The sequence below is a fragment of the Zeugodacus cucurbitae genome, chromosome 3 (genome assembly GCF_028554725.1).
Source record: "Zeugodacus cucurbitae isolate PBARC_wt_2022May chromosome 3, idZeuCucr1.2, whole genome shotgun sequence".
In the NCBI taxonomy this organism is placed as follows: Eukaryota; Metazoa; Arthropoda; class Insecta; order Diptera; family Tephritidae; genus Zeugodacus; species Zeugodacus cucurbitae.
In genome coordinates this window covers 25,237,438-25,251,045 of record NC_071668.1, presented here as the reverse complement: position 1 = coordinate 25,251,045, position 13,608 = coordinate 25,237,438, and the positions used below count along the sequence as shown (strand labels likewise).

Below are 13,608 nucleotides of genomic sequence, written 5' to 3'. Positions count from 1 at the left end.
ATAATTGCGCCTTTTTTAAGAATTGAAGCAAAAAATATTGTAAATATGTTCATGTAACTACAGATGTATACGGAGCGATGATTTAAATAATACTAGAATTAAAATTGCTGACGTCTTTCGATAAGAAGTAGTCCAAGGCGGTAATTAAGAAAAGTTTTTATTTTTATACTGCAAAGCAAAAGAGTCTGTTGAAATTTAATATATCATAGATAGTAGTTTGGAAGTAGAGATGAGCGTACTCGCAAATCTCCAGAGACATAAACTCGTAATATTCTCTGGATGCGTGAAGTCGGCGCTGTTGTATGGCACAAAGCACAAAGGAAGGCTCCAGGTAGCATTATGGGGACGTCGATTGACTGGAATCCTCAACGAACAAATATAACAAGAAGAAGATCGTCACTATGATGCTATGGCGCATCCTTGGTGGGACCTTATGTTTTAGAGAGGAAGCATATGAAAAAAAAATAAATTTAAACATTAGAGATATGTCAATACGATTCACTAACTACAGAACTGCCAAGCAAATGTAAAAAATGCCATGCATTTAAATTCTGTAAATATTTTCAAAATGAAAATAATCACAAAAAAATCTCAAACTGGCTGTTACTGTCAAACTTTTTCTATTAAAACGCTTACAAAGTTGCGCTCCTAAAAAATATTTCTCCAAATGCACTTCAAACTTTGCCCTTTTTAACGTTTTCACTCAAACTGCATTGTTATACATATTCAGTGCCACGCCCGACGCCGCCAGAACCACTGCTGCCTACCGACGGCCTCCATATCTGTTGCCAGCCAACAAAGGCATTCAGTAAACGTAATTGAACTTCAGCCATGACTACAATTAAAATTAAAAACAACAACAGTTATAATAACAGCAGTGAGTACAATAACATAGCCAATAGCAACAACAACCACAGCAACTGAAAAAGTTCGTGGAGCATTTCACAAAATTAAAGTTTCTAATTGAAAAATTTTAATTGTTATTATAACGGAACCAAGAAAAGCACACAAGCAAATGCAAAAACCAACAACAACAGCAGCGCACAAGGACAAACACGAGCGTATTTACAGAAGCGGCCCACAAACCGGCAGCAAACGATTGTGGCATTGAGGGCAAAAGTATTTGCAAATTTGCACATTTTCACCCACTTAATTTGTGCGTTCAATGGATTTGGTGTGCAATCAATACTCGTTTATGAGCCAGCACCGGCGAGATGCTCGCAGTGTGCTGAGTGGTGTGCAGCTATTAGTCGTAGCGTCTGTCGGCCCAATGTGCATTTTATTTTCCATTCCAATTTGCACTGTCGCCCGCCACAACGCTGCCAAAACTTTGTGCATTTGTCCCGTTGATGCGCTTTTCCAGTGCTTGCTTTCTTGCCTGCGTTGAAGATAAAGTTTTCCAGTGTCTCTTCCTATTGCTTCCTTGAGGAGAGAATTCAGTCGCTACCGCATCTAGTATAAACGATTGCTTGTTGTGTGAAGGTGCTACTCTTAGCCTCGGGTGGAGAAGATTTCTACTCAAGATTCCAATAATTGGTAGATTATGATCGAAAGTTCAACGAGAGCGCAAAACGGTGATAATTTACGAAGTTTGCACTTTTGAAATGGTTCGTTTACCTGCTTGCTGAAATAAGACATAATTGGGTGTAACGTGGTGTGATTGTGATTTTATTAGTACACAGAGAATCAATGACAATATTGAGAGGTTTGTTTACGAAAATAAAATGGTGATTCAGGGTTCGTCATGATAACAATATAACTATCTATATAGCAAAACATATCCCAAAGATAAGGTCTTTGAAATCAAACTTTCACATCTGTTTTCATAATCATTAATTAATTACTTGAAACAAAATATTATTTCTTCATATACGGTTGTTGTTAGGTTTTCGAAAGAAAAATCGGAAAAGCGACCTTCAACTAATCTTCAAAAATAAATACATTTATTTTATGCCGACGTTATGGGGGCCAAGGGAAAGAAAAAATATGCGCAGCATACAAGATTTATTCAATTACTTTGGGAAAGGGAGAGGACATTGGTGTCGTCGAATTGAATCGCAACACTGGATTGAAGTCTTCCAGCGCAGCCAGAAATATATCGCAAACATACATATGTATTATTGTATAATATATAACGCTTCGGCATTTCTATGAACCCTCAAAATAATATGGACTACATCTCGAGGATTAGCCATTAAATCTAAACTCAAATCTAACCTCATTGCTTGAAAATGAAAAGGCGCATATATACTCGTATATAGGTGAACTGATCTAGTGAATAATTTGGGCCATTAATTCCTCCTTTTGGCAGTTTGGCGCCATTTGGAACTATGCCAATGTCATCGAATAACCTGTATATGTTGTTCATCATTAATACGAGTGCTGTAGTCAAAAATATAGATAGATCGCTAATAACAGCAGATACATGTACAGACTTATCTTCAGATCATTCTCCTGTACTAATAAAGTTATTCGAACAGCCCATGATAGTTGAGCCAAAAGTATCTCTAACATCTTTTAAAACTAACTGGTTGAAATATAGAAAATATATCAGTAGCCACATTAATATCGATTTAAAAATAAGTACAGGAAGAGACATTGATGAAAGCGTAATGGAATTCAATGATGTAATAACAAATGCAGCTGTCTTGGCAACACCTAAAAGAAAAGTTAAGGTTTTTAGAAACATGCCTAATAATGAAATAGAAAAGCTTGTAAATGAGAAAAGGCAAGCGAGACGTGAATGGCAGTTAAGTCGTTCCCCTTCTACTCTGCGTCAACTGAAATCGGCTGCACGTAAGTTAAAAAAAGCACTTAAACGCGATGAAGAATACAATACTGAGAATTATATAAAGCACCTGTGTCCAAATTCTAGCAAGAAAAACTCCCTTTGGAAAGCCCAAAAGTATTTTAAGCCTCCAGTAGATTCCAAGATGCCTATAAGACAGTCGAATGGTAATTGGGCGCGCAGTAATGAGGAAAAGGCAAATTGCTTTGCAAATCACCTTGAAAAGGTATTTCAACCCAATGTACCAAAAAACAACTTTAAGTTGCCAACTTTGCCCAATATTGCAAACGAGTCAAGCGTGTCTATTAGGACGTCTACTTATGAAATTATCAAGATCCTAAAAGAGCTAAATCCGAAAAAGTCTTCAGGACACGATAATATTACTCCAAAAATGTTAATTGAGTTGCCAAATATTGCTATATCAGTGCTCTCTTTGCTCTTTAATGCAATTCTTGGTTTCGGGTACTATCCAATTTCGTGGAAAAAGTCGCAGATCATCATGATAGATAAACCTGGAAAAGACTTAACACAACCATCTTCCTACAGACCAATAAGTCTCTTACCATGTCTTTCCAAAATATTCGAAAAAGTTTTACTATCAAAAATGTCTCCTTTCCTCCACGAAAATAATATAATACCAACCCATCAATTCGGGTTTCGTGCTAAACATGGCACAGTAGAGCAAGTGAATAGAATTACAAACGAAATCAGGAAAGCATTCGAGCACAGAGAGTACTGTTCAGCTATTTTTCTCGATGTAGCTCAGGCGTTCGATAAGGTCTGGCATGAAGGCCTTTTATGGAAAATCAAAAACGTTTTACCTTACGAATTGCATAAAACATTGGAGTCATATTTAAGAAATAGGAAATTTACGGTTAAAGTAGCAGATTTTATATCAGAAGAACGAGCAATAAGGGCCGGTGTACCTCAGGGCAGTGTATTAGGCCCCACTCTGTACATAATATATACAGCAGACCTTCCAATAGCTAACAACGTATTGACATCCACTTTTGCGGATGACACAGCCATAGTAAGCCGAAACAAATGCCCCATTAGAGCATCAAGAGTATTAGAGGAGCACTTAACTTGTGTCGAAGAATGGCTAGCCAACTGGCGTATAAAAATTAATGAGCAAAAATGCAAGCATGTTACATTTTCTCTAAGGCCAGAAACATGTCGGACAATTAAAATAAACAATGTATTAGTACCCCAAGCGAATGAAGTAACTTATCTTGGGATTCACCTGGATCGAAGGCTTACGTGGCGGAAACATATAGCGAGTAAAGTAACTTGCATGAAGTTAAGAGCAGCAAATTTAAATTGGCTTCTAAACAAAAATTCTAAACTTAGCCTAGACAACAAAGTCCTGTTATACAATGCAATCATAAAACTGATTTGGATGTATGGTATTCAACTGTGGGGTACGACCTGTGCAACCAACATTGATATAATTCAGAGATTCCAATCTAAAATGCTTAGAACAATAACGGGTTCACCATGGTACATGCGTAATGAAAATATCCATAAGGATCTTGATATTCCTATGGTAAAGAAGGAAATAGAGGACAGCAGAAAGAAATATATTTCTAAACTTCGTGAACATCCAAACCCATTGGCAAACGCCTTGGTACATTCCAATCAAACTCGTTTAAAAAGAAGAGATCTACCTGCCTACTAAAGAGCAACGTTCTGCCAAAAAGCTCAAACACATTCTTGAGCTTACTTAGTTGTAAATAGATTTAAGATTTTAATACTTATTGTTAGGCTTTAAACAAAGCAGATTCAATAAATAAAGAAATATTGAAAAAAAAAAAAAAAAATTAATACGAGTTATTTATGTCGAGATAATTTAAAAGTTAACCTTTTTTGGGGTGGGACAGATATCGAGAGAAGAGGGAAGCGAAACGCATTTGCAGACGTAAAAAGAAAGAGGCCGAAATGCGTGAGTATGAAAAGCTTGAAAAGCTGGCCGACATGGGTAATTCTCGAAAGTTTTATGAAAAGATCAGGCGATTTACAGAAGGTTTCAAGACCGAAGCATTATCATGTAGGGACCGAGGAGGTAATCTGGTAACGGATGTCCAGAGCATACTGGGATTATGGAGGGAACACTTCTCCGACCTGCCGAATGGCAGTGAAAGTACAACACCAGGAGATGGCGAACCCGATTCCCCAATCGATGACGATGGAATAGATATTCCATTACCCGACCATGAAGAAATTCGAATAACAATTACCCGCTTGAAGAACAACAAGCGGCGATGGCCGATGGACTACCGGCCAAGCTATTCAAATACGGCGGCGAAGAACTGATAAGGTGCATGCATCAGCTTCTTTGTAGAATATGGTCGGAAGAAAGCATGCCCGACGATTGGAATCTCAGTGTGCTCTGCCCAATCCATAAAAAGGGAGATCCCATAATCTGCGCCAATTACCGTGGTATAAGTCTCCTCAATATCGCATATAAGGTTTTGTCGAGCGTATTGTGTGAAAGACTAAAGTCCACCGTCAACGAACTGAATGGACCTTATCAGTGTAGCTTTAGACCTGGAAAATCGACAATGGACCAGATATTCACCATGCGCCGAATCTTGGAAAAGACCCGAGAGAGAAGAATCGATACTCACCATCTTTTCATCGATTTTAAAGCTGCCTTCGATAGCACGAAAAGGAGCTGCCTTTATGCCGCGATGTCTGAATTTGGTATCCCTGCAAAACCAATACGGCTATGTAAACTGACGTTGATCAACACCAAAAGCTCCGTCATGATTGGGAAAGACCTCTCCGAGCCGTTCGATACCAAACGAGGCTTCAGACAGGGTGACTCACTATCGTGCGACTTCTTCAATCTATTACTGGAGAAAATAATACGAGCTGGAGAGCTAAATAGAGAAGGTACAATCTTCTACAAGAGTGTACAGCTGCTGGCGTATGCCGATGATATTGATATCATCGGAAGCAACAACCGCGCCGTTTGTTCTGCTTTTTCCAGACTAGATAAAGAAAAAAAGCGTATGGGTCTGGTGGTGAATTAGGACAAGACGAAATATCTCCTGTCGTCAAACAAACAGTCAGCGCATTCGCGTCTTGGCTCCCACGTCACTGTTGACAGTCATACCTTTGAAGTAGTAGATAGTTTCGTCTACTTGGGAACCAGCGTTAACAACACCAACAATGTCAGCCTTGAAATCCAACGCAGAATTACTCTTGCCAACAGGTGTTACTTTGGCCTGAGTAGTAGGCAATTGCAAAGTAAGGTCCTCTCTCGACGAACAAAAAACAAACTCTACAAGTCGCTCATTATTCCCGTCCTGATGTATGGCGCCGAAGCGTGGACGATGACAACATCCGATGAGACGACTCTTGGGGTTTTCGAGAGAAAGGTTTTGCGTAAGATTTATGGTCCTCTGAACATTGGCAACGGCGAATACCGCAGACGATGGAACGATAAGCTGTACGATTTATACGACGACATTGACATAGTTCAGCGAATAAAAAGACAGCGGCTACGCTGGCTAGGTCATGTTGTACGAATGGATGAAAACACTCCAGCTCTGAAAGTGTTCGATGCAGTACCCGCTGGAGGAAGCCGCGGAAGAGGACGACCTCCACTCCGGTGGAAAGACCAAGTGCAAAGTGACCTGGCTTCACTTGGTGTTTCCAGTTGGCACCAAAAAGCAAAAAGGAGGAACGAGTGGCGCGCTCTGATGGATTCGGCTATAATCGCTTAAAGCGGTTTCTACGCCAAATATATATATAACCTTTTCTCAGCAAAAAAACTTAAAAGCAATTTAGAATTTGTTATTTTAAAATAATCATCAATGAATCCTATTTAATTAAAAACAAGTAAGGAAGGGCTAAGTTCGGGTAAAACCCAACATTTTATACTCTCGCAGTTTATTTATTTAATCTTATAAATATAACACACAATTTGACCAACATATGCGTTATTATATTATATATGGTATAAAGTCCATTGAAAGAAAAATCTAATATTAGGTATATGGGAGCTTGGGGACGTTATGACCCCATTTCTCGTATTTTAGGTACGGGGACATATTATTAAAAGAAAATTATTCCATATACATTTCTTCAAAATATCTGAGAGATTTACCCATATTTTCGGTAAAAAATTTATTCGAAGGGCCGAGGTCTTTATCTTCGATATATGGGGCCTTGAATACTTATGGTCCGATTTCGGCGGTTTTCAGAAGGGTGATGTCACACTATAAACATAGTATTTGTGCAAAGTTCTGTTCCGATATCTTCACTAGTGCTAACTTTATATATCGTCTTCAAAGTTCTTGTATATGGGAAGTATGCGTGACTGTGAACCGATTTAGACTATTTTCATAACATATTATTGGGAAGCCAGGAATACCATATGGACCGAATTTCATCGAAATTGGGCAAGTAGTTTCGGAGATATGGGTTTTGACCCATAACTGGGCCCTTCCATACCTTTTTTATAATGAAGTTTAAGGTTTCTGGTGTGTTTTCTTACTGAATTAAAGCCACTTCCCCAAATTAATTATAGCTAAAACCATATATGCCCCTTCATAGTACGATGCTTTGTACCAAATGTCATAGCTTTATTTATGGCTTAGTTATGTCGCAATTTATTGATGTAATTTTATAAAGATAACACAATTCGACCTATATATTCGGCATAAAGTTCAATTGAATAACGAAAGTCATCATAAGTAGTATATGGGGACTGAGGAAATTCCTGAACCGATTTCACTAAATTTCACCACCAAGATACAATATATCGAAGGCTATACTGATAACTGATTATAAAGCCCACCGTATTTTTGAAAAACTTAGAATTAGATACATGGGATTCCCTCTGAAATACATTAAAATATCTGAGAGATCTACTTAAATTTTCGGTGAAAGATTACCCTTAGGCGCAGAGTTCTTCATGTTCGATATCCGGGGCCTTAAAAAGTTATAGTCCGATTTAGACAATTTTGCCACAACTGATGTCACAGTTCAAATACAGTATATGTGTAAAGTTTTATTCCGCTATCTTCATTGGTTCCTAGTAAAGTGAAGAAATGTGATGGAATTCAAAACTTAATTATATCGGAAGTAGGATTGTGAACCGATTTCGCCCATTTTTCATCCGTGTTATCAGGGAGAATTTCGTTGAAATCGGTCGAGTAGTTCCAGAGATATGGTTTTTGACCCATAAGTGGGCGATGCCACGCACATTTTTCACTTTGTAAAAAAATCTGAGTGCAACTTCCTTCTGCTATTTCTTTCGTAAAATTTAATGTTTCTGACATTTTTCGTTAGTGAGTTAACGCACTTTTCGTAATTTTCATTTCAATGGGAGGTGGGCGTGGTTATTATCCGATTTCAACTATTTTCATGGTGTGTGGTGGGGTACGTAAGAGAACCAACTGCAGAAAGTTTGGTTTATTTAGCTTCATTGGTTTGCGAGATCACTCATCATCCTGATAATTTATATGTATATTATGTATATAACACCTTGTATGACTCTTTTATTTCTGGGTGATACAAACAACCGTTATGTGAACAAAACCATAATATTCTGTGGAACATGTTGCGAGAGTATAAAAATGTTATGTAAAACTTTGTGGACAATATTTTTAAATGAAGGAAGATTTCCAATGAATACCTTATTCATTATGAAAGTAGTTTACATTAATGATTTCTGAGACTATTTAGATACAAAACTTAACCATAAATAAACATTGCTTCGAGTAATAGTAAAGGTGTTCTCAAATAGTAAAAATAGCTCCAATATCATGTTAAAGAAAAAATAGAAATTAATGGCACTATGATGCTTATTATATGGAACATTTACTAACTAAAATATGGAAATTTTCTTAAAGGTTTCTGTCCTTAGCGATATTCGATTACTGAGGAAGATTATTTATTATATATGTACATTAGGGTGGGTCGATTAAAAAATCGCTCATTGCTCTGTGAAAATCGTATTCTAGGGATCAAAATAAGAAACTTTGCCGAAGGACCCATGCCTCTAAAACGAATTTTGATGTCCCCCAATTTGGGTCGAACTTTTGGGTAGGGGCAAATTTTGAAAATATTGTACATACATTTATATACATATGTATATATATTTTTTGGGGTTTTTCAGTCTCTCTTGCCTCTACTGCCATTCTTATATACATACTATTTGATATCATATACGCGCTTGGACTTCGACTATGACCTTTTTCAAGTTGATTTGATTTGCTCGGACACATTTGACTAATTTAATGGCAAAGTGTTTGATATAATTAATTTACTTTCCGTTCTACAGTGGCTCTACACTCTAACTTAGAATACGGAAAATGAGCGAATGAAGAGAAATTATGCTTCACACACATACACATATAGATACACATGTGCGGATGTGTGACTACAGTGTACGCTCGCAAGTGTGAATGCAAATTCAGTTAATTTAAAATCCATTAGAAAGGTAGTGACTTTTAATTACATATTCTGGTTAACAGCATGGTATATACACATGTATGTATGTAATATATGCAGATACTTACATTTGTATACTTGTATAATGCCGTTACACCTATTTACAACAATTTCACATGGAAATGAATTTACACAAAGGTGTTTTGCCTGGATGCAAAGTGAAAACTTAATTATATGTTTTGCTAGGACATACCAAATTAAATTTTTCTTTTCAGCTTTTATAGAAAATTTTTTAAATTAAATAGCCAACTATTAAAACACAATATGCGCAAAGTAAACTTGCAACTTCACACAACATGCATACAACTCAATTGTGTGCGGGGTGCAGCAGTCATATTTCACATTTATGTACGTACATACAGCACTTCTGGAGCCGTAGCCTCTATTGCAATGTGCTTGCCATGTACCACAGGGACACCATATTCTGCGGTTACCTAGCCGGCAATCTCCTTAAAAGCGTGTTCACGCTATTCACATTCTCCCTTTGCCTACGTCATTTGTAGCGTTTTTCCCGCGAAACCAAAAAAAAAAACAAAAATTTCATTAGCCGTAGAATCCATTGCTTTCAAATATCCACAAAGTATTCGTACGAATTGTATATTTATTTGCCATACTCGCGACGCTTGTAGGCTATACGAGTATATGGATATGGCACATGTACGCGTAAAAAACTGGAAAATCAGTGAAATTCTAGTATTTCTCAAAAGCGTTTTAATTGTCAGATTTTACAAAAAATAGTATCAACGGAGTTCGAATAGAATGTGGGTATGTAATAAGAAGGTGTGCTTACAACTCATAGGACACTAAATGACGTTTACGGTTTCGTATATGGAATACGTATCGGTGGGGTCTTATGAAGTGAGTGCACAATATTATTGCTGAATTTCGGAATTTACGACTCTGTGCAGTTATTCTATGAAATGTTCGGTTACACCTGAACTTAATTGCACTTACTGGTCCTTGACACCACCAGGTGTACCAAATTTCATTAAAATAATTCAATCTTTAACCGACAGACGCACAGTCAGCCGGACATCCGGAATCCATTTAGTCTCATATACTGATCATTTTAATATGTAAAACTCCAAACTATTTTTCAAATTAAACTTTAATAAAATTTCAAATGTTCAATATGTTGCCTGAAAATTTTGAAATATTTGAAAATTAATTTCCACGATTGTGTAAATAAAAATATTAGTATCTAATATAAGCATGCTCGTTTGTAAATAAAAATAAAATATTTCTTTAGGTCAATCGATTTAAGGGGGTATTCTGGTCTAGAAATTCCAAAAAATCGAAACATTGTTTTTTCATATTTTCAAAGTTTAACTATTCAAGAATATGTATACGATTTTTCAAACGAGGATTTTTCAAAATTTAAATTATTTTCGGAGATATAAGCATTTTTCTGACCTGGCATAAACTGGTTCGACCGGAACTTAGACTATAAAAAACTTTACCCGAAACTTTAAACGCGTTTTTCTCAAAACTGTGTTTTTCGGTACGATACCCACGATTTTTCAGGTTCTACTGGACCGATTTACTTGAAATTTTTATGGACTCTTCTTTATTGGCTTTTCTAGAACTGGAACTAGGCCCATCCCCAAATTTTCATTTTTACTATTTTTAAATAATTCAAAACAGTCAAAAAAAAGTGGTCGAAAATTTTTTTTTTTTTAAACAGTCGCCATTTTGTTATACAATTTTTTTCAAACTTTTCCCTAGTTCCGGATATTGCGACATTATTCTTGATTAATAATTTTTTTTTTTTTGGTTTCAGATTGCTAGGAGGGTCGAAATCATGGGTACGGTCACGTGAAAATTTTTCATAAGCCCCCAATCCGTCAGCTCATAATTTATTCAATTTTTCACTGTTTTTTTTGTTAATTTTTTTCTTTGAATGTTAATAAACAACCAATAAAAAAATGGATAGTAAAAATATTAATTGCCTTTTTTTACGACCTTTCAAAAATTACCTAAAATTTACGCTTCTACACCAGAATACCCCTTTAAGTTGCTTAACATCAACCGTCTAATGCAATTTTGGGTTGGTCGTATCAGCATTTGCGCAAATAATAAAGATTCATTATCTTCTATACTACGCCAGTTCACACCGGCCTTATCATTTCCGTAGACTCCATTAAGGTGACTGAAAATGAAAATAAAACTTAGATCTCTACGAACCCTAATAAATAAAATGTTTTAACCTCTAATAGCATTTTTCGAACCACCAACCGCCTTCAAATATCAGTGCACAATTTCTTTGAGAACCATCATTATCACGGTCATATGTTGAAAATTTCATTCCCAAATGTGTTCTTAAGGAATCGCCAGCATTTCCGCTATAATCACCCAATTTCTTCAAAGCGTAACTCTCTACCTCATTCCCAATGAGAAATTCCGAATATTTTGCATAGTATTCCTGGCCATTTCGTCTTTTCATTTGAATATATAACTCTTGTTCACAGTTGTTGGTGAGCGCATGCAGTGTGTCCAAACCGATCCAATAGTTTTCCGTTATGTTGCCAAATCCCTCCTTATAGTCATGCCAATCCCTTTTGAAATCTACTGAGCCACTTTGACGCCGTTGTATAACTAACCATCCTCCAAAATCCACGCTCTCTTCACAAAACACCTCCACATCGGTGACATTCAAATTTTTTATTTGGATTTCATAGACACCATTCTTCAAGCTACTAGCTGCGGCTTCAATACAACTTGACGGTTTCGCTGCTCTGAAATGTAGAAGTAATATTGAATACCAGTACCTACAATATATAATGCCGAAATAGTTAGTAATTTTTACCGATTCCGAAGTAACTGCGTTTCGATATTCGTAATTTTATCCTTACACTTTCGTACATCGGCTAAGTCCTTCATAAAATTTTTAACGATATCTATTTGCACATCACAATTGCAATCGCACATTGTACCCGTGGTATCATCATTCTGCTTGAGACCATAACCGATGCGAAAACTTAAAATGTTATACAGCAAAATAATGTAAACAAAACGAAACATTTTTCCGAGAATTGTGCGAACCGTTTGAGCGGCGAATTAAGACTGACGTTTACTGAAGTATGAATTAAAATGTTAAATTTTAATAACTAAAGTGAACTTATCTACATTTTGTATACTTATGTGTTTATAAATACATGTACGCGCATGCAGCTGTTTATAAAAATAATTCTTGGAAAGATACGATAAGGAGTGGAGAAGTGTGCGCTGATTCAGCTTCGTATGAATAAATCCGATTGCACCAAAATGAATGTAACCCTCTTATAAACAAGTAAGAAAGGATTATATACTCTCGCAATTTCTTTATTTAATTTAATAATATAACACACAATTTGACCCATATATTCGGCATAAAGTCCAATACAATAACGAAAATCATTATATATAGTATATGGGAGCTAAGGTAATTTCTGAACCTAATTCAGTCATTTTCTCCAACAATCTACATCATATCCAGTATTATTAAGGGACGGGGTCATGACCATTCTTAGTGCGATTCTTTGCTTTATTTATGGCTTAGTTATTGCTCTATATATGTGGGGGCGTTTTCGATTTCCATTTCCTCTCATAGTGCTATGAAACACATACGCCAAGTTTCATACCCTAATTTTTACTCAAGTTATCACATGCACGGACAGACAGACATCCGGAGTTCAAATCTACTCGTCATTTTTATCACTTTGGTATATGGGGCATTCTCTGGAAAAAAAAGCCACTTGAAAAAAAAAGTTATTTATTTTCTTTGGCAATGATATATCTTATAGTACATATAAAACCTAAAATTAAAAATATGGTTTTAGGTCTGTGTAACGCGGGGTTGCCATATTATAAGGGGCCAAAGTTTTTTGTAAAAAAATTTTCGAACCGCCATAACTTTAAAACTAATGAACAGATTTTAAAACACCATGTGACTTTTTTGTACAGAATTTCTCAAACTTTAAAACTGTGTATCGTAAAAATTTTTAAAATTAATATTTCATAGCAAAAAATGAAAAAAAAAAAATTTTTTGGAATTTTTAACAATTTATGCCCCCTTTGATTTTTTTCGAAAATATCTTAAAATGTTCCTTATTTCATCACCTTTTTACCCCCCAAAGGGAATTTTGGGACAGCAATATTTGTATGAGCTACAAATAAAAAAGCAACTCAGAACATGATGAAAAATCATTGATTTTGCACTATTACTATCAGAATTTAGCGTAACCCAGGATTAACGACGTGGACGTAGCAGACATTTAATCCCTTTTTGTTTTTTTTTTATTTTTTAATATTTTTGTATTTTTCAAATTTTTAATTTTTTTTTTGTTTTTGTTTTTTATTCAAAATTATCACGTACT

General features: G+C 36.0%; 1 protein-coding gene across 1 annotated transcript; it reads right to left on the bottom strand.

Moving 5' to 3' along the window:
• Window positions 1-10,343: 10,343 nt before the first annotated feature.
• On the bottom strand, window positions 10,344-12,334 carry LOC105214757 (ficolin-1-like). The gene is made up of 3 exons (XM_011188361.3): window positions 12,060-12,334; window positions 11,461-11,988; window positions 10,344-11,402 (listed from the first exon to the last, which is right to left on the bottom strand). Exons 1-2 carry the CDS (start codon window positions 12,272-12,274, stop codon window positions 11,463-11,465), a joined length of 741 nt encoding a protein of 246 aa, XP_011186663.2. The 5' UTR covers window positions 12,275-12,334; the 3' UTR covers window positions 10,344-11,402; window positions 11,461-11,462.
• Between the last annotated feature and the right edge of the window lie 1,274 nt (window positions 12,335-13,608).